The following is a 20,675-nucleotide window of genomic DNA, read 5'->3' on the forward strand; positions in this document are numbered from 1 at the left end:
TTCCTCTGTCTCCATCATGTGAAGTCTGAAGCCATTTAACTCCTGCACAACATCCAAGGGATTTTTTTCAGATATTTTATCGATATTAAAAGGGGAACCCAACTTCTTGTATTATTCTTTTAAAATGAGCAACAACTAGCCTATGGTGATTTCCATTGAATGGCCATTTACTGGCACTTAATGACCACCAGCCTCATAACCACAAACAGGGAAATTACAAACAACATAAGGGAAAATTTCCTTATTGTTTCCTGGTCAACAATATTGCTTTCTTTAATCTTCACTGTGAGAGGGCGAATTGCTTGTGTTTAAATCATTAGTGCACAGCAGTGGATGCTTTTCTATAGGCCTGTAGTGTCTGTGCTGATATATTACTCTGCTACAAAGGTCTCTGCTAGTGGGTGGATGTTCATGGACATAAAAACATTGATTATGTGACCTAAAAGTTATATAAATGATATCTTAAAGTGTGTTATTGTTAATAAGGACAAAAGTAACCATCAGTTCTCGTGGTACAAGGTGTTTGGACTGTACAAATTTTATTTAATACTAAATGTTGGGTGTAATGCATCATCCTAATGTAACTTTTTGGGAAGAACACAGAAAGATTGATTAAATTACAAATGATACAACCGGTGAAATACCATGTTTTATTTATTTATTTATTTATTTTTTACAAATAATTCCTTATAAAATTGTCAGTAACTGACATCAGTCTCTCAAGTCTGACTTAAAACCTCCTCATATCCATCTCCAAAAAAAAGTACCATCCCTCTAGTCCTGCCATCATCAGAATGCAGTACTTAAATGGTTTAGTAAACAAAAAAAGTCAGCAGAGAATCCACTCTGCTTGAAAAGAAAATGAGCGCACACACACACACACAAAACTAAACTGTTTAGTTACATTGGTTAAAGTTCTGATAATGAGAACAAGCATGGTTTACCCCACAAGCGTGCGGGTCGCTTGGTTCAGCGTCTAGCTTTGTACAGATTGTAGCGTACGACAGCCACGTAAGACAAAGTTCTGCTCACTAGACAGCACTTAGATATTTAAGGATATATAACAGGAGGTATAAAGTTATAATAAACCCCAAAATAAAAACAAGGAGTTAAGATGACCGTGCATTCAAAGGAAGACAGATAAGGCGGATGGATCAGAGCAACAGGAAGCACGTCACAAAAGGAAGACCTTACTGCTTTGAAAGTCAATAATACAAATAAAAAAAGATAGAAAGCGGTCATCGAAACAAAATGGCTACATAAAAGCTGAAGCTTAACATTGTTTAAAAAAGTGCTTTGATATTTTTAATGCGTGAAACCCCAAAAAGAGCCTATGTTTGGATTTTTTTTCCCTCTATTCCCCCAATAGCATTCACACATTGGAAATGTCATAATGAAACAAAGTGGTGTTTTACAGTAAACTCTAACAAGGGCTCAGACAGCTATTACTTTTTGAATTGCGCTCTCACACTCACACCAACACAATCGTTCCTGGATTAGCTTATACAAATGGGTGATGGTTTGGGTGTCTTGAGGCCTCTCAATTGAGAAAAGCAGCATGAACAGACGGCACCTCAGCATCTGTTGCCAGTGCTGCGCATAACTAGGCACGCGTTTATGCAAAATCAGTAATGCTTCTATCTCTAGCCACTGCTGAACAAAAAAATGAAAATATATAAAAAAAACTAGTAGATAGTCGTGTTAGTGCAGTCTTTCTGCACTGGAGTTGCTATTTGTGTTTTTTGTTGTTGTTTTTTTTTTAAATCTCATCTCACAAAAAGAAGATATGATTATATGGCATCTTATCGCAGATGCATTTGAAATACTAAAGGAGGTCTGGCGTCCAGAAGCTCGCAGTCTCAGCTTGTCCTCTTAAACACTAGAGGGATTTTGCTCAGACGGCCCCACTCCCCCAGTGGCCAGTTTTGGCACTGCAGGCTGAGCAGCCACACAAGTGATTCAGCAAGTAGGTTCAGTTGACCGTTGTTGTTGTTTTTTTTCCTTCTTTTAACAAAACAACCTTGTCATCGCCCTCCGCCGCCGCCTGTTGTTGTTGTTCTTCTTCCTCAGTTTTATTTTTCCATTTTTTTGTCATTTTTTACGTTTAAGTGTCCAACGTCAACAACAGTAAAGAACAATAAAAAGGTAGACAAGAACAGCACTTCATGTCATGTAGCGAGTGATAGCTCTCAGAGCGTAGAGCAGTTCTGCCTGCATGCGCGCTTCCATAAGAAGCAAATTAACGTGGACCTGAAAGACAAAATAAAAGATGATTATTAACTTGAATCGAGATGATTTAACCTTCAAAAATAACATCATTTTTTTGGTCTGAAGTGCTTCTTACTTTCTCCGAGTGCTTGAACTGCCTCCAGAAGCTGTCGTACATCCTCTTGGTGATCTTCTCTGGAGTGCGCACCATAGTTTTGATGTAGACTTTAAAACTGCGGTCTAGTAGTTGGTTAATTTCTCCATAATCATAATCATCGTACCTATTAGACAGAGAAAGAAACATACCTCAGCAATATGATTTAAATGACTACATACAAATAAAACATCATCTAATATCTAAACAATATCTGAACAAATTTAAATAAAAAGCGGAGAGATTTACCGAATCCCGAACATGCAGTGGGTGTAGTTCCAGATGGCTCGACGAAGCATGGAAGTGTCCACACCCTGGTGTGTCGCCATTGTGTTGTACGTCAGATTGTAAGCGATCTGGAACTTTTCATCCAGAAGCTGTCCAAAATCCGGATACAGCCGATTCACAAGGGAAAAGCCATGATCTTCCCAATTATAGTCCTTTCAAAGGAAAGAAATGTCACATTTTTGTTATTTTAGTCCTCCATTTTGTTTTTGTCTACCAATGGTACAATGCGACTTTCTTGTCGACTTTCTCACCTGCACTCTGAGGGTGGGCACATGTTCTCTTCTTCTGTAAAAGTCCTTGTAGCCATAACTAGGGTCTTCGAAGTGTCGTGAAACATCTCTGGATGGTACACACTCCTCGTCCTCTGTTGATCAAACATGTTGTTTTAATACAAGTCATCCTGGAGTTGTTGTTTAAAACAAACCTAAAAAAAATGTATAAAAATCTACCTGAGGTTACCACCAGCATGCTCTCGGTCTTCTCCCTCTCAAAACGAGTGGCCATTTCCTCCTGACTGGCTTCCTCTTCGTCATGAGATTCCTGGAGCTGCTTCATCTTCTCCATCAACACTTCCACCTCACCAGACAACTCCGATACCTAAACACACGCATACAAGGAATCTAGGTCATCACAAGCTTATGTACACTCTATGGTCAGGAATTTGAACTGTGCACTCCGTGCATTCAACAGATCCCTTTTCAGGACGACTGGATGGAAGACAAGAAAATATTAGAAATTTCCCTTTGTCTCACCTGTTGGTTCCCAAACATCTCCTCCAGGACACCGTTGCCATTAGCAATGTCACAAACGCAGTAACCGCTGAGCGAGGGCGGCCTGAATGTATGTCCTCCATCTGTGTGGATGTCAGGGTTGATGCCGCAACCAAATGTAAAGGAGGCCAGAGAGTGATAGAGCGTAAGTAGCACCACAACATGGATCAGCTCGGCCAGCGACCAGCTGTGCTCCTCTGCCTTCAGTAGACGCTGTAAAAATATATATATGTATGTAAGGTTCAATGAAATGTAATAGTGTCCACAACAAAGAAAAGGAAAAAGATTTGAAAAGTCTAATTCTTAGAAATGTACTCTTGATATTCGTGTTGGTTTCAGGTGGTTTTAAAAAACATTTTCAAGAAAAGTTTCAGTTTAATGACTCATGTCGTAACCATCAAGTATAAAGTAATAGCAAATTTTCCATACACAGGAAATACAAGTGAGTGCACACAACTTATTTACTATTTACATTTTTTTTTAAGGCAAGGACTTTATTTAGCAAATATTATGAATTATTTATTCATGAATATCCCAATTTTAGATTATACATTTTGCCAAATATTTTTAAATATTAAGCTGTGAATCATCACCAAGGAATATTACAAAACTATTAAATACAACTTTTTTTTTGAAGAATTTGAATCTTTAATTGGCCTTTTTTTTATGACATTGTTTCTACCTGACATTTTTCATATTAGGAACACCAAATAATATCCAAACAAATATTTATTCAGAAATTAACATGCTTTTAATTTATGCAATTTGATCAACATGATTTTAATAAATGAACTGACTTTTAATTCAATTTATGCTCATCAGAGAATAGGATCATTCAAATCACTGTATGTACCTCAATGTGTTCTTTGGTGAGCAGCCAGGGGCGATGGGCCAGGATCTTATTGAGCTCCCCAAGAGCCTGCAGCTTCTGTGGGGCTTCTTCCAGACCATTCAACCACTTGGGATCACCTCCGACCTGCAGGAAGTCATTCACGTGCAGGTTGACCAGATACGTGCACTGGTGCCTGGCAGCAGCCTGTTAAAGACAAATGTGCATTTAGAAAAATCCATTAATGTGATTTTTGAGTTGCATACAAAAATAGAGTCTGCAATCTCACCATTATCCCTATGTAATGTCTGCAGTGCAGAGACAATGGACCGTCCATCAGAAGCAGGGAATGCTGTGTCTTAAGAAAGTTCTCTAGATACTGAGGATGGAACCCCATCACTAAGGAGATGTTGTCAAGGCGACCGAGCACTGCAAAGGCGTCCTCAAAAATCGACTGTATTCTTTCATCCAATTTACTTACTTGAAGTATCTGGGACAACAGGGAAATAAAGATAATGTAAACCTTGGGAATTCAGTTTCACTAGAGAATGTCATGATAAACCCTTTTAATGCCAGAATAAAAAGTGTGGGGTGGGTGGGTTATAATGGTTGAGTATAATGAGTGTGATTCATGCCAGCTTTAAATCTGGCAGGGTTGTTTTTAACACTAACCTCTTTCTCTGGAATGAATCTACTTGGTCCATTTCCCACCGGTCTGGGGATTCGCACTCCAACGTCCTAAAAAGATCAAAATCAATAACATTATTACATGATCGACATACGTGTCAAAACCAGAGAGAAGCACTTGGCATGAAGCTGTGATTATTATATCGAAGAAATACTGGCATCAGACAGAGAGCTCTTTAAAACAACATCCTTCCTCAGCTCAAATATCAGTGGCTGGTTCTAGAATTTTCTCTGGCATGGATTAGAAAAAAAATTCTTCATAATACATAATACTTAATGCAATCAGTAGCAACAGTAAGACCTTGAACATCATTCATCAGTTATTGATAGTATAGAAGCTGTCAAAAGCACAAAGAGAATGATTCGAAACAACCTAGATTCACTATGAACAAAAAGGTTGTCTGAGTTAGCAATATACCAGTGACACAATCATGCCAAAATAGCTGACTCAGACAGGAATATGCAAGCAATCCTTTAGAAATACACGACTGAATACTATTAACTTGATGCTGTGAGCAATTCAGTCTGTCCTCTTGCAACAATATACATCAGTTCCACACAATGGTAATCTTGCATATATGATTTTAGTGCGTTGTTTGAATAAAAACAACAGCATTTCGACGATGTGACACTGACTTTAATACTGTCAGTTTTTGATAAAAGACGAGCGTTTATTGATCCGATGACAGAAGAAAAACAAGCAAGCAGTGTTCATGATGCAAGTACAAAGAACTGACTGCACTGCAGCAAACGGACTCAATAAACGGAGAATATTAAAAAAATCAATGAAAAAAAAATAGACTAGGAAAACAGATTAACTAAAAGCACATCTGTTTTTAGATAAACTCGGTGTCAAGCGCTTATTTGCTTTCTTACCTTTTTACTAAGCCGCTCGCACTGAGTGCACATTTTGAAGAAGTCTGTCATGGTGAGAGAAGAGTTTTCCATAGTTTCATTAGATGCCGATGCGTGCCTCATATTGCGCTTTTCTGCTTCTAAATAAAAAAAATAGATCGACTATCTTTTATTTGTTTTAGCTCCCGTTGTTCCTTGAGGCATTTGGTTAGGCTAGCCGCTCATATCAGCTGTTGAAGCTCCCGAACAGAATACCCACTCTTCCTAGCCCTCTTGTGGTAAATAACAGGCTGTAAATATGACTGGCGAGCCCAGTAGCCAATCGCGTTGCGAAAACAACATACGTTGTCCAATCAACTCCAAATAGGCGGGGTTAAAGTAGACTTGCGCCTACAGGCGACTTAAAACGGTAGTTCATGCAAAAAATAATATTCTGTAATCATTTATACACCATAACCAGTTAAATATTTAACTTATTTATGTCTCCGAAATGTTGAGCTGATCTCAATGCACTTTTGATAGGGTGCATTTCTTTGCCTTCAAATGTATGACTGGAAAAGCTTTCTAATGTTGGTTAATATTTAACAGACTATTAACTTGGTCTTCCAATAAACCTATTTACATAATCAGGATTTGTCTAGTCTATATATCATTGTTACCTTCTGTCATTACAACTGCCTGGTGAAAGGGACAGATTTAAGTAGCCTAAGCAAGTAGGAGGGGATGTTTTTCCTTCAGCAAATGCAAACTGCAGTAAACAAGCCCTGCAACGTAACTGAGGATGACGGCATGGACGGACTACTGTGAAAAACAAGCCAAGATCAATTCCTGCTGTCAGCTTTATATGCCCCACAGGGGACAAGTCAAGGCATCTAATAGATAAAGTGACGCTTTTGGCTCAGAGATTGATTATTTTCTAAAAAAAAAAAAAAAAAAAAAAAAAAAACTACATCTACAGGTGCCTTGATGTTCAAACGACTAAAATAGGAAAAAGTAATTTGTCAAGCTGATGCAATGCACTTTAGAATTTTGTTCACAGTTGAGCTTGAATCTTACCAACAAATTGAATGATTCACAACAAAAGCATAATGTCTTATATTTCCCTCTATATGTTGAAATGCACTAGCAGAAGGCTGTCAAAGCGTGTGGATTTGGCACTGCTCATGAGATAAAGAGTAGCTATTCAGCATGTTCATTGTGTCTGAAGGGACCATCCTACATCGGGGGGTGGGGGGGGGGGGGTGGGGGTTGATGAGGGGGTGTAAACAGACCAGAGCAGGAGTCAGCACTCTCTCTGGTGATGGGGGGGTGGTTAACCAGGCTCACTGAGCCCCATGTCTCAGCAAACCTACAGAAGAGAATGGTCAGCGTTTGCCTTGCGCCCACCTCCCCAAGGCACCCTTTTCCTCTCTTTATTAAAAGAGCCATAACTATTATCTGAGAACAAACTTCAGGCTTTACTGTACCCACACCGTATCATAACATTGGGCTCAGCTGCTCAGTTGGTTATATGGAAATATATGTAAATAGACTATAAAAAAGTGGAAAGACTCCATTCATATGCAGAAACAAAGCTAAAACACAGCTAATCATAAAAGCTTTCAAAATGATAAGCATAAATCTTGCTTTTAGAACCATTTTAAGTCATTTTCCAGTGTATTAACGAAGTCATTTAAGCATCACACAAGCGGAACATGTCCAGACATATGCATTTGATATACTTAGAGGAATATATCAAATTTCATTTTTTGTATCAGTAAAACATGTCAAACAAGGAAATTATGGCAGATAACAGATGGAAGTCATCTTCCAAGAAATATTATTTCCTCATATTTCTTCACTTTTATGAATTTGACTAAAACTAAAATATTTTGCCATATATATATAAACCTCAAAGCTTCATTAAATATAACTCTCACAATTCCAGCTATGGAGATTTCTTTAGTATTTCCTCATGTGTGAAAATCCATTCATTTAATACTATACAGAATATGCTGATTTCTTGGAGCTGTAAGAAAAACAGCCAACATCTGACAATAACTCTGGCTCCATAACTTTCTGCCGGTGAACACCTTCTGTGTGAACACTTTCTGAGTAACAGGATGTGTTTGTAGAAGTGCCTCTCTGTGAATGTGTGTCTCTGCGCTGTTGTTTTTCTTGTACTGAACGAACAGCCACGCTAAAACCACAAGCCTTCGGATGTTCAACAAGTGGCAGAAAAGTTGCCTGACACAGCCCTAGTCTGAACCAGTTCCATCCTGACCTATCAGAGAACAGGGGGAATAAAGAGTGAAAAAAACACAAAAGACAAGCCTAGCAACAGTAGTCAGCCAATCAGAGAGCAGAACAACAGTTTCAGGGTCCAATCTGTTTTTTTCACCCTCACTCCCCCACCATAGTGCCTCTGAAAGAAAAAAAGTAGTCTAACTTTGAAATGAAGATTCGATGACTAGGAGTGATAGGTTTTTATGGCCGAATGTATCTGCTGCTCTGTATGCAAAAAAAGTGTTGCAAGCTAATGTCTTTACAGCCTTGAACTTTAGACCATATGGTGTGACAATAAGCACAATGAAAAAAATAATAATGAAAAGAATGGAAAGATCTGATTTCAGTGACCCACAATCCAAATGTATTGTTTTTGCAATTTGTTGGATTCAGTCTGACACTGATTAAAGTCTTTTTATTAAGATTAAAGTCTGATTATTCTGTTTGTGTTAAACATAGGTTCTTTTAAAGTCAATATTGCAACAGGAAAGAGGAACAGGCAAATAAACACTAATTCTGCAGTAGACTGAGGTATTTCTTTCTCTCAGTTCCCAGCAATGATACAACTTTAGATTTTAGTCATTATCAATGCTTATCGTTAAATTTTGCAAAGGTGTTTTTCATTTAAATGCATGTACCATTGAAGCATTCGTGACCTGCCTGAACATGTCCCCATTGTTAAATAGATCAATGCAAGTATCCTATGTGTGACCAATAAGAACTGCAAAACGAGAGATAAAATATTTTAAGGAATAGCATTAAAATCTGTTGCTTCACTGCCATTCTAATTTGCTGGACAAATTATTTAGACTAACATAGCATGGGCTCACTGGATCAGTTATTTGCATGCACGGTCCAGAATATATAGTGGTGAGAGAATACAATTTTTTTGTTTATCTTGCATATTAATATGAAAATGTGCAGGTTACTGTGTCATCATCAAAAAACATCATAAACAAGCTGTCTGACTGTAAAACAGCACCTGTCATAAAAACATAAAACAACACATCATGATATATTTGCTTTGGTTAATGCAAGAATATTCCTCACTGAGGTAAAATTCTTAGGAAGATGCAGAACTAAAACCAGAACCTAAGTTTTATTTATAAGACTTTGACTTGAATTATTTGCATTGGTTAAATCAACAAATGTCAAATTCTCTCTCATAGTTTGACTTAATATTATATTACAGTTCCTTTGAAAGTTAACAAAAACTTGCAAGTAGCTTTATTTTTTTGTGTGTGTTAATTTGAGCCTTTTTTCTGTATCTTCTGAGCGTGTGGTTTTGCCTGGCTGAGGCCGGTGACCTTGCATTACAGAGAGAGTTCAGTGACTATAGACTGTGCAAGCTCAATAGCTCTTTTCATGACACTAAACATATATCCATTCAACAGTGCTTTCCTCCATTATCAGATCCACCTTTCCTCTCGCTCTTTCATCCTTATATCCTCTATGTCACTGGTCATTTCTCCCACCCGACTTCCCATGATGTTCCTCTCTCAGTCTAGTACTTGTATTCTGAGAACCGGACTGATTGGAGCAGCTCAGTCTTGCATCTGTCTTCCTGAAAGAGGTGCGGTCCACTAGGAGCACCGATACAAATGCACACTACACACACACATACATACACATCCAGACAGTCAGAGGAAATGGCACTCCCAAAGCACAAACTACACAGCATGTTAGCACGCATATGCATTCACTTAGGACTCGACAATAAGGATTGCTTCTACCAGCCAACAGTTCAGATTTTTACTTGCCCTTACAAAATAATTAAATAATATATAAAAAGTAAATGATAGGAGCTATAACCATGTGTTTGAAATCAATCAGATGGATATCTTTGGCCATTAAATTGTGCCTCTCAGTTGAGAAACGATTCTTGAGCACCAAATCAGCAAACAAAATAATCTGTAATTTTTTTTTATGTGTAGTGGGGCAGACAGTGTCACAACCGGATACTGAACAACATATCCATTCTTTTGTAATTTTAAACTTAACAAACCACTTTTTGTGAAATATTATGCATGAAAAGTGTGCTTGTGGTATATTTATTTCCAACAAATGCCATTTAGTATGACATTTCTTTAGTTAAAACAATGACATTCAGACATTTTAAAGTCTGGCTTAAGTGTCCAAATACTGTTTTAAGGGCCAGTGTCTCTCTCTATTCTATGTCTCGTTCTCCCTCTCTTGCTGTGTAGCTGCAGATCTGCTTGTTTTGCACGTGAGGAAACCAAAGTTCCCGTGGATGTTATGTTAATGGGGAGTGTTCACAGCTGTTAAAATACAGGGGGTATAGCACACACACAATCCAATATGTATATTTTTAACATACTGTAAATAAAGGCAAAAACCTCTTCTTCAGCTCAGTATAAAACAGTGCTACAGAATTAATGACTGTCCCTTATCATCTGATGTGAAACATAAGCAGACTTTGCTTTACAACAGCGATGATCAATACATATGGTTTAATGATCATGACTGATAAAGATGTGTGGTTTACTGAAAGGTTCTCTGCATCAGCCCTTGATTGAGTTTTCATGTAATTATGATTTTTAACTATATGGCGAGCCATTACCATCCTCTGGAAATAAGTACTGCTTGTATAAGTATGTCTAGCAGCGGTGCCACAAACTAAACAAAACAACACTTCCTCAATTAGACAAGAGAGCACTGTTCCTCAAAACAAAAATAAATAACAAAAATAAGTAAGAAACAGAGTTACAGATTTATTTTTTTTATCACCTTTCTTTTTATCCACAGTTCACAGCTGTGGAGAGCTATAGCAATGATGATCTTTTGAATGCCTGCCCGATCTGACATAACCAATCTTGGAAAAAAACAATAATGGGTGTCACTGAACTTCAGCATCTATCATACAACATCAAACCTGAGAATAGGGACATGACATATTCAATCCACTGAGGGCAGGGCAGCAGATATGGGAATGACAGGATAAACTGGTGACATATGCTAATAAATATCAATTAATCTGCTCTTATATGAGATTACGACTCTTATGAATACTGTTAGGAAGTACATACTTTTCATAAACAATTTCTAAATATCTTAAAGGAACACTCCACCGTTTTTTGAAATAGGGCTTATTCACATTATTTCCTACATTTAGATAGGTGGGCAAATGCATTTTTGCGTCAGTGCATGCATTGTTTTAGTTTGATCAAAAAAATTTAAAAACCCACCTAATTACTTCTTGTGGCCTGCGTATTCACAAGGAGTGCAAATAGCGATCCAGATTAACACTAGGCGATTTCCTAGGCAAATATTGACTTGGGACTATATTATGGGGAAGCACAGGCGAAGCACTGCTGCTTAGGCGAAGCACTGCTACTTTGGTGCAGAGATATCACGCAACACATGAAATCCCACGACTTCCGTCAACATACCGGCGTGAATAGTAGCTGCCTGGCTATTTTCCTTACAGTACACGAATGGCGATGAACATGGCTGATTTTGAGAGAGACGAAGAGGGTGACTTCTCAGACAGTCAAGAACCAGAACCATACCTATTTGAACCAGAGTTTACAGAAGACGAGCTGCGTGCTTTGGAAATAGAACGACAGGAGGAGGAGGTTGCGATCGCTCGTGATGAGAGCCAACATGAACTGGTGGTGTGAATCTGGGGGAATATGCCAATCTATGCCGACGGATATAGAGTGTCTATGCTGTAGAGAGTGGGACATGTTATGCCATTGATGACCAGGCTCAACACGTCAGATCAAGATGAGCGTGCCCGAAGTTGTGTCACATCTACAGAGGATTTCACGGCGCTGATCCATTCTGCAGTACTCGATTTTTTTTCCGGTGTGACAAAGTGAACTGGAAAAAACGCCCCACGCCGAATGGACCAAATGGACAGCTGTCCACAGAGTAAGTGATTATTTTAATCATGACGCATGTATAGATCGACCCATATTATAGCTGTATTCACATAGAGTTGATGTTTTCACAGGCAATATAGGTTATATAGGAAGAGAAATAAAAGACAACTTACATGTGCACTTTGTTCTTCCTGTGTTTTCAAAGTAGTCCTCTGGTGCAAAATGTTCTTCGCAAACACGATACTGCTTTATTTAGTTGAGAGGCATTGAACTACAGATCTCCAGAGCTGCTAGCCATTTATTTCTCAGTTCCACATTAGGTGGAATTCTGTGAAACATTATATTCGTGCATGTCCTTTGCTTGTTCTCACAACCTTTTGCTATGCAGGTAATAACCATGTTTGCTGTAACTTCTCAAAATAAATCATCCAAAAGCGAAGACACTCGGTGCAGGTCACGCCGGTATGTTCTTCTTCTTCTGTTTTTTTTGACGCGTTGCACGCCGCTATGTTGACGGAATTCGTGGGATTTCATGTGTTGCGTGATATCTCTGCACCGAAGTAGCAGTGCTTCGCCTAAGCAGCAGTGCTTCGCCTGTGCTTCCCCATAATATAGTCCCAAGTCAATATCTGCCTAGGAAATCACCTAGTGTTAATCCGGATTGCTATTTGTACTCGTTGTGAATACGCAGGCCACAAGAAGTAATTAGGTGGGTTTTTTTTATTTTTTTTGATCTCTTTTACTCAGGCCATGCTAGCTGGCAACAAAGGATTCCATTCATTGTGCTAAGCTAAGCTAACGCCGACCCAGTCAAACTAAAACAATGCATGCACTGACACAAAAATGCATTTGCCCATCTATCTAAATGTAGGAAATAATGTGAATAAGCCCTATTTCAAAAAACGGTGGAGTGTTCCTTTAATGGTCAAGTAAATAACCTTGTCTTTTATTTCATTCAATAAAAAAAAAAAAAAAATCAATCGAACTAGTAAAATAGTTGATATTTCTTAATAACAATCAATAAAAAGGACTATTTTATCCCAAATATGTGTGCACCATAAAATGCATAAAATTGTCATAATTTGCTCAATTTCATGTCATTCTAAGTGTTTTTTTTTTTTGGTCTATACAATGGAAGTCAATGCTCATCAAAACTATTTGGTTACGAACATTCTTCAAAATGTCATCTTTTGTGTTCTGCAAGAAGAAAGTTATACAGGTTTGGAATGACAGTCTAATAAGTAACAGCCCACATAGAGTGTTCCAAATCATGTTCCATTTCAGTTAGAATGATGCCTAAGAATAGAAGGCAGCTGCCCATGTATGTCAGTTTTGGAACAGAGCCATAGATTTAGACTGATATAGATCTGAAATTCTTAAGAACTGTTTGCTTGCAATAGTGAAGAAGAAACACATTAACATCCGAAACAACATCGCAGCATCATAAGCTCCTATTAAAAAACTCAATCTGCATGTCCTCTTTCTTCATCAATATCAGATGAGGCCCAAGCACAACTGGACGGCCAAACAAAACCACCTAGGCCTGGGCCTCAGGCCATGCCACAGTCATTATGAAACCACTTAATATTTTATTGTTTATGAAAGACCAGCAGAGACTGTAAGTTTCTTGATTTCCCCTCCCCAGCTGTAGAAATTTCCATTCTTCAAAAAGGAAATAATTTACAAGCACTAAAAACTCTGCTCATGGCCCTTTATGTCCTTCTCGAGAAGTAATGTAATTATGATCTGTTTAATGCACTCAGGTGGAAAGCTTTACACTAGATAACACAAATAAACAACATCTCTCTCTCTCTTCCTGACGATACAGTATATCATGTCACCATTTTATAGCAAATGACACAGAAAACCTGTGAAATCTTCAGAACACTGCAGTCTGAGCACATTTTCATCTAAATTGTGCACGTGCATAAGCATGCATACTAGCCAGGAGTCATAAGTCAGTCACTTACATATATCAACATGTCAAGGTAAGCAGGTTCACAGTCTTTGCTTATTATGTGTGTCTGAATTATCCTATATGTTCTCGAGACTCCACCTTAACATGCTCACCTGTGCAACACTGTTTGCTGAGCAGTTAATTAATTATGGACCCAATGCAAGTCTTTAGTGAATAAACATGTTTCATACTGCACATTACAATCTTGTGGTGGCCATATACAGTATATATATATATATATATATATATATATATATATATATATATATATATATATACCACAACATTAAAATTAATACATAATTCAATAAAAAGTAAATAAAACAATAATACATATATCATTAATTTACCAATTAAAATAGTCATTAGAAACTACACAACCTCACTAAGAAAAAAAAAATCTGACATCTATATTTAGAAAGAGAAGAAACAACTTTACTAAAAGTCATGTTTCACAGAACGATACAGTAGGACGGCTTTTTGCCCAGACACACTTAAACTCACATATTCTACAGTAAATGCTTTCGAAACCACTTCTTCTCTTTTTAAGTACAGCAAAATAACTGTTGTTTCTGCTGCTATGAGCTTGAAAAGAGAGAAGGAGGTAAGGAAAATTATTTATGAAGACAAAATGAGGAAGTGTGCCAAAAATTCCCCCTAAACACCCACACCACCCCCTCCCGACTCTTTCCTATCCTTCCATACGAGAGAAGAGGAGAAACAGGTTCTGCAGACTAGCAGCTCGCTGACTGAATAACATGTTGCAAAACTGAGACAGACAGAGAAAGAGGGGGGAAAGCAGCATGATAAATCATTGACAGACTCATAAACTGAACAACATGCCAGGACATTACTATAAATGATTCAAATTAACTGTAACTGCATTGAACCGGTATGTTGATCATACTGAACAAGATGCCGAGAGAAATGTATAGGGTAGACATGAGCCAAAAACTCTGAATGCCAGAGAAGTGTTAAACTTGGTTCTGGACATGCTTTCGCAATGAATATAATGAGGACAAATGATGTCCTGCTCCCCTTCATGAATACATTGGCCTCATACATATGGCCGTCTGTTAGGGAGCCCATTTTAGAGGAGCCGTATGGTCAGCAGCAGGAAAAAGTAGACTTGTAAAGCAACGGCCAAATTAAACTATATACAAACACAGCACCTCTACAGAAGATAGAATTTGTGAGGAAGCAAATCTAACTGTAACAAACTGCCATGGAAGCAAACAAGTAGCAGCAGTGGAAAGTACACATTCAAACTAGCATGGCTCATGAATTTTAGTCTGAAAAGCAAAGATGAAAATCATAAAATTATTATTATAGACTCATCAGTCATCAGGGTTTAGGTAGAATCAAAAAAAGAAGAGAAACAATTTAACAGAACAGATATTGTGAATGCGTATCAACATTTGGCACCTGGTTGCCATTTTTGTTGCGGACTTGTAATTGCAGGATTAAAAAAAAAGCATATCAAATTTCAACTCCCTACAGATTGATTTTTATTTTCATTTATAGCGCCACCTATGGGTGTAACTTGCTGAAATATAAAATGGTACATATATTTGCTACAAAATTCTAAACCCACCTTTACAAGGGCCACAACCTCTCTTCACAATGAGCAATGAACATGGTCAATGAACAAACACACACCAAACACAAACCCACACGCGTATTGAATGATCCACTAGCACATTGCTTTAAACAAGTACAGCTATCCATTCGAAGGACAACTAAGACAGCAAACACCTGTGACTACATGACTTGCTCAACAGCTAACACCCGAAAGACTCATGGGTACTTCAAATTAAAGCCAAAATTCTAAATCGAGCATTCTGACCAAAAACATGCAGCAGCAATTCCAGTGAAGGGAAGAAAACTTAAAAAAACAAGAAAACTAGGTGAAAAGTCATCTAAAGAGAACGACTGAAGAAAGGTCGGGACAGAAAGAGGGAAAAAACAACTTAAGAAACACAACTTAATTTCCTGCTGATAACCTAAATCTTTAAGAGTGTGAAAGCTTGGATTAGTTTGGAAAAGCTGGGCTTGTCTGGTACTACATTTCATTAATGTCAACAACATTATCTAGTATTATTTACCTGAACATTTTCTGAATAACGAGATTTATTATTGAACGCAACAATGCACAGAGGTTATAAAATAACATTTTATTTTTCTTATGCAATGCTTACTAATGTGCACACACATGGGTGTGAGAGTATGAATGGATGCACTGTCTGTAAAGGTTTCCTGCTGAAAAACATGTTTTGTATCAGATAAAAAAAAACATGAGGTCTGTGGTGTGTGTGGACAGAGAGAGAGAGAGAGAGAACAAATCTTTATTTTAAGGCGAGGCAGAATATATTTTTGCTACTTTCTTTTACTTATCAATTAATTTTCAACTTCTTCCACTAACCCTTTCACCCCGACCATAAAGAGGTTCTGTACACTTGAGGTTTGATCTTGTTCTCTTGTTTTGTCAATGGGACAATAGTTGGAATGTGACATGCAAAAGGCATTGGCAATGTATACTCACAGTATTGTTCATTCATCCTGTGTTGCTTAACTCTGTGTCAAAAAATAAGCATGTGTTTTGTAATGTTAACATGTTATCTTTATGCCAACAGAATTAATACTGTACACATATAGCATGGAAATATGTATATTTAGTATTAAAATATATATTTGGCCACAAAAATACCTGTCTATATATGTGTTGTAAACAGAACAGCTAAAGGAAATATTTATTTTAAACTGAAAATATATTTAGTTTGAACTCTCTAGTTTGAACTGTCAAAATATATTATAAACACACTTCAAGGGGAAAGTCTTTAAATTCATAAAAACACAGCTTTATTTAGACTGTAAATGCATTTTTACAATAGGCCAAACAAATGATATATATATAATTTGTTTATATATCATTTGTATCATCTGTTGCATATATCTAAATATAGAAATGGCCTAAAAAAACACAAACTGCTATTTAGATTTTATGGGGTCTTCGAACTTTTCTACAGTAATGTGTGTATGTGTGTGTGTGTGTGTGTGTGTGTGTGTGTGTGTGTGTGTTTACATACAGTAGGGCCTACTGTGGTGGGTTGAGATGTGCCCTTGCAGAAAACAAACACTGATCACATTACAAGCAGATAAACTGTGCATGTCAGCACAAATCCACAAAGCATCAATTCTGGTCCTTTTCTGACATTCCAGCATGGACGTTCATTTATAGATCATCAGATGACAGATGACCTTTCAAAACAAATTCAGGAAAGTCACTGGTTTTCTATTAACACAACGCAATAATCGGTTGTTTTAAGAGGCAAAATAAGGCTTGGCGTCCTGCTCCTCTCCCTTATTTTAACTGCCTTTCTTATGGAGTTATTTTCAAACTGTTCTAGACAGAGTTGTGAAAGCCTCTCAGATACAGTGGGGCGATTGAGGAATGTAACCTACTCAGGGCTCAAAATCAGGGACTGCGAGATTCACTTGTTTCCTGGTACATTTATTGACTGCTATTGCTAAATTGTTGGGAAAATAAATAATTTAAATAATCATAATAAGAACTGTTTTGTTCTGGGGCCTCTGAAAATATACGTAGGCAAGGCATGTACATATCAGAACTACTGGCCCATAAAAAATCCTTATTGTTGAGCCCTGCTCCCTTTCATGTCCCCCCACCCCAGTCTCCATGTTTCTTTATCTATGATCCTCTTTTTGTTCCACTGTCTCTCTACTGTCCAATCATACTGCCTTGTAGTCTTTCTCAGTGGGCCTGTGTTGTGCTTGATATATGATGGCCAACAACAGATGCATGAAGGTCTAATTATCTACAAGTAAATACCACATTACCACGGAGATAAAGAGAAAGAGAAGAAAAACAGTGAGATGGACAACAAGGACATCAATTTTCTATTTTTTGGCACTCTGTCCGACTTCTACGCATGGCCTCAGGCTAACTTGTTCTGCATTTATTGCTCTTTTTGACTGATAACATTCTAACAGGCAAAAATCAAGGCTTTTGACAAAAAGCAGGGTCTAAAACCTGAGACTTGAACACAATCTTAGCCAGGAGATGATTCAATAGCACGGACTGATTGCAATAACTTTTATTAACCACAGTGACTCTAGTTTAGTCATTTGTATTTGTTTGTGCAATGACAGGAAAAGCATGTGACAACCTTTCACCTGAATGTGTTTTATTTAGGTGTTGTTGTTTTTCTGTGGAAATGCCATATTCGGAATGACAGTTTTAATGTCCTTGATAGTTTAGTAACCTTGATGACCCCAACAACAATCTACATTAGGGGAGGTTCAAGCCAAATTTCTACGTCACCTCAGTTAACAGATAACACGGACTAGATATTGCCGGATTCACAAAGGACCCTGCTCTCATACACATAAATAAGGACAAAAACACACAGTTTTAGTCAAATTCACACAGATGAAAATTTTAATTCCACCTGTGTTAAGAGCGTGTTTTTTTTTTTTTTGTCTGCATCTTTTTAGCACTTTAGACTATGACCTAGCTTACAGTATTTTACAGTATGTAATTGTTACATTAAATCGATTAAAAGTGACAGTAAAGATATTTATAAAGAAGCGTTCATCAAAAATCGGAAAAAAGTATCAAATATTGAAAACAACTCTTCTGAACACTACAAACACCACACTGAGCAACTAATCTGCATATTAGAATGATTTCTAAAGGATAATGTGACATAGAAGACTAATGGCTGCTGAAAATTCATCTTTAACATTAAATGTTTTACAATTGATCAAAATAGAAAACAATTATCTATGTGCAAATGCAATATATGTATATATCAATTTTCTGTACGTACATGAAACATACTGTAATATGAAGTAAAACATAGATATATGAAACCTATTACAAACTGGACATACAGTACAGACCAAAAGTTTGGAAACATTACTATTTTTAATGTTTTTGAAAGAAGTTTCTTCTGCTCATCAAGCCTGCATTTATTAGATGAGTAATAGTAATATTGTGAAATATTATTACAACTTAAAATAATAGTTTTCTATTTGAATATACTTTTAAAAAAAAATTTATTCCTGTGATGCAAAGCTGAATTTTCGGCATCTTTACTCCAGACTTCAGTGAAAAAAAAAATTCTAATAATATATATTCTAATAATATATTTTCTTTACTATCACTTTTTATCAATTTAACACATCCTTACTGAATAAAAGTATTGATTTTATTTTTTTTTAAAAGAAAGAAAAAAAAATTTCTGACCCCAAATTACTGACCAGTAGTGTATATTTTTATTACAAAATATTTACATTTTAAAAACATAGCTTCTTTTTTTTTCTTTTTTACTTTTTATTCATCAAAGTATCCTAAAAAAGTATCACATGTTCTGAAAAAATATTAAGCAGCAGAACTGTTCCCAACTTTGATAATGAATCATCATATTAGAATGATTTCTAAAGGATCATGTGATAATGATCCTAAATATTTAGCTTTGCATCACAGAAATAAATGACAATTTAAAGTATATTAAATTTAAAAACAATTATTTAAAATTGTAATAATATATCACAATATTACATTTTTTCTGTATTTTTGATCAAATAAATGCAGGCTTGATGAGCAGAAGAAACTTCTTTCAAAAACATTAAAAATAGTAATGTTTCCAAACTTTTGGTCTGTACTGTATACAGTATATGTGTATGATTGTCTCTGCGTGATATATTTTTGGACATAAATGTTATTTTTATTTATATCCACCCTAAAACCATCAATAGATTTTAATATTATACAGGAAATGTAAAAGATGTATTTAAGACCCATTATTTTTTATTTATTTTTAAAAAGTACAAAAAAAAAACTTTTATTTTCATATGGTTTTTTTATGCATTTATAAATGATTGTTGACATACATAGTTGATGAAATCACCAAATAAAATCATCACATGGATTGTATTAACATTTAAAAATATACTATTTTGTAAATGTCAAACTTAAATCTATCCAGAAAATATAAAAATATATTGCCTCAAAGAAAAATACACGGCAATATCACCCTTGATATTGAGCATTATTACATATTATTACATTATTACATATCCACATGGGTACTTTAAATTGTAATAATTTTTCCCAAGCATTTCTGTCACTGCATTTTTTGAACGAAATAAGATGCAGGTTTTTGAGCAGCTACTTTTTAAAACTTGCCCTCTTAATATTTAACTGATGAATGTTACAGGAATACAGGAAAGACAGAGAGAGAATGGCAGAGGTGCACGTCAACAAAGGCCTTGATCTCGCAGAAACCGACACGTCTGCTACAGTCTTACTTTTTCTCACACACGTGTTTGAACCTTCAGCAGCTGTGGTCTGGCCAGAGTCCGTGAGAGTGAAGTCAAGTGACATCATCGTCCGCTGCACTGACTACACTCTCAAGCTTCTCATCTGACCTTCTCATTTCTCGAAATGCAAGATTAGATTTGTCAATTCCAAAATACCAAATAACTGACACATGATCAATAATTGATTTAAAAAAGAAATAGAGGAGAAGGAAGGAAGAAAGTTAATGAGAGGAGAGAAGAGGAGAGGAGGGCTTGCTGTCTCACAGCAGGAAGTCTGGAGACAAAGAGAACATGTAGCACCAGCTGCCATGATGACATCACTGCGGTAGTGTCAGAGCTGTAGGGCGGCCTCTAGAGTTCTGGATGGTCACTGGAGCGGAACCCAGAACGCCCTGTCCGCTTCTCACTCTATTTTCCACTAACAAAGCACACAAAGCAATACATCTTCTATTCCCATTGTAGAGAAAAAATA

The 20,675-nt window shown here is 36.8% G+C and overlaps 1 protein-coding gene across 2 annotated transcripts in view; it reads right to left on the reverse strand.

Annotated features, from left to right (window-relative positions):
- Positions 1–4: 4 nt before the first annotated feature.
- Positions 5–20,675, reverse strand: part of sesn1 (sestrin 1) — a 41,520-nt gene continuing 20,849 nt past the window's right edge. The window contains exons 1-10 of one of the 2 annotated variants that reach the window (XM_059512606.1): positions 5,813–6,052; positions 4,922–4,987; positions 4,539–4,739; positions 4,274–4,456; positions 3,403–3,633; positions 3,100–3,247; positions 2,902–3,014; positions 2,612–2,802; positions 2,345–2,489; positions 5–2,250 (exon numbers count right to left, since the gene is read on the reverse strand). In XM_059512606.1, coding sequence (XP_059368589.1) covers positions 2,164–2,250; positions 2,345–2,489; positions 2,612–2,802; positions 2,902–3,014; positions 3,100–3,247; positions 3,403–3,633; positions 4,274–4,456; positions 4,539–4,739; positions 4,922–4,987; positions 5,813–5,914 — 1,467 coding nt within the window. In that variant the 5' untranslated portion in view covers positions 5,915–6,052 and the 3' untranslated portion in view covers positions 5–2,163. Of the gene's footprint in view, positions 2,251–2,344; positions 2,490–2,611; positions 2,803–2,901; positions 3,015–3,099; positions 3,248–3,402; positions 3,634–4,273; positions 4,457–4,538; positions 4,740–4,921; positions 4,988–5,812; positions 6,053–20,675 lie in introns of those variants that run through there. The other variant, XM_059512605.1, reaches the window with a different exon arrangement.

This window comes from Carassius carassius, chromosome 27, assembly GCF_963082965.1.
Source record: "Carassius carassius chromosome 27, fCarCar2.1, whole genome shotgun sequence".
Lineage (NCBI taxonomy): Eukaryota > Metazoa > Chordata > Actinopteri > Cypriniformes > Cyprinidae > Carassius > Carassius carassius.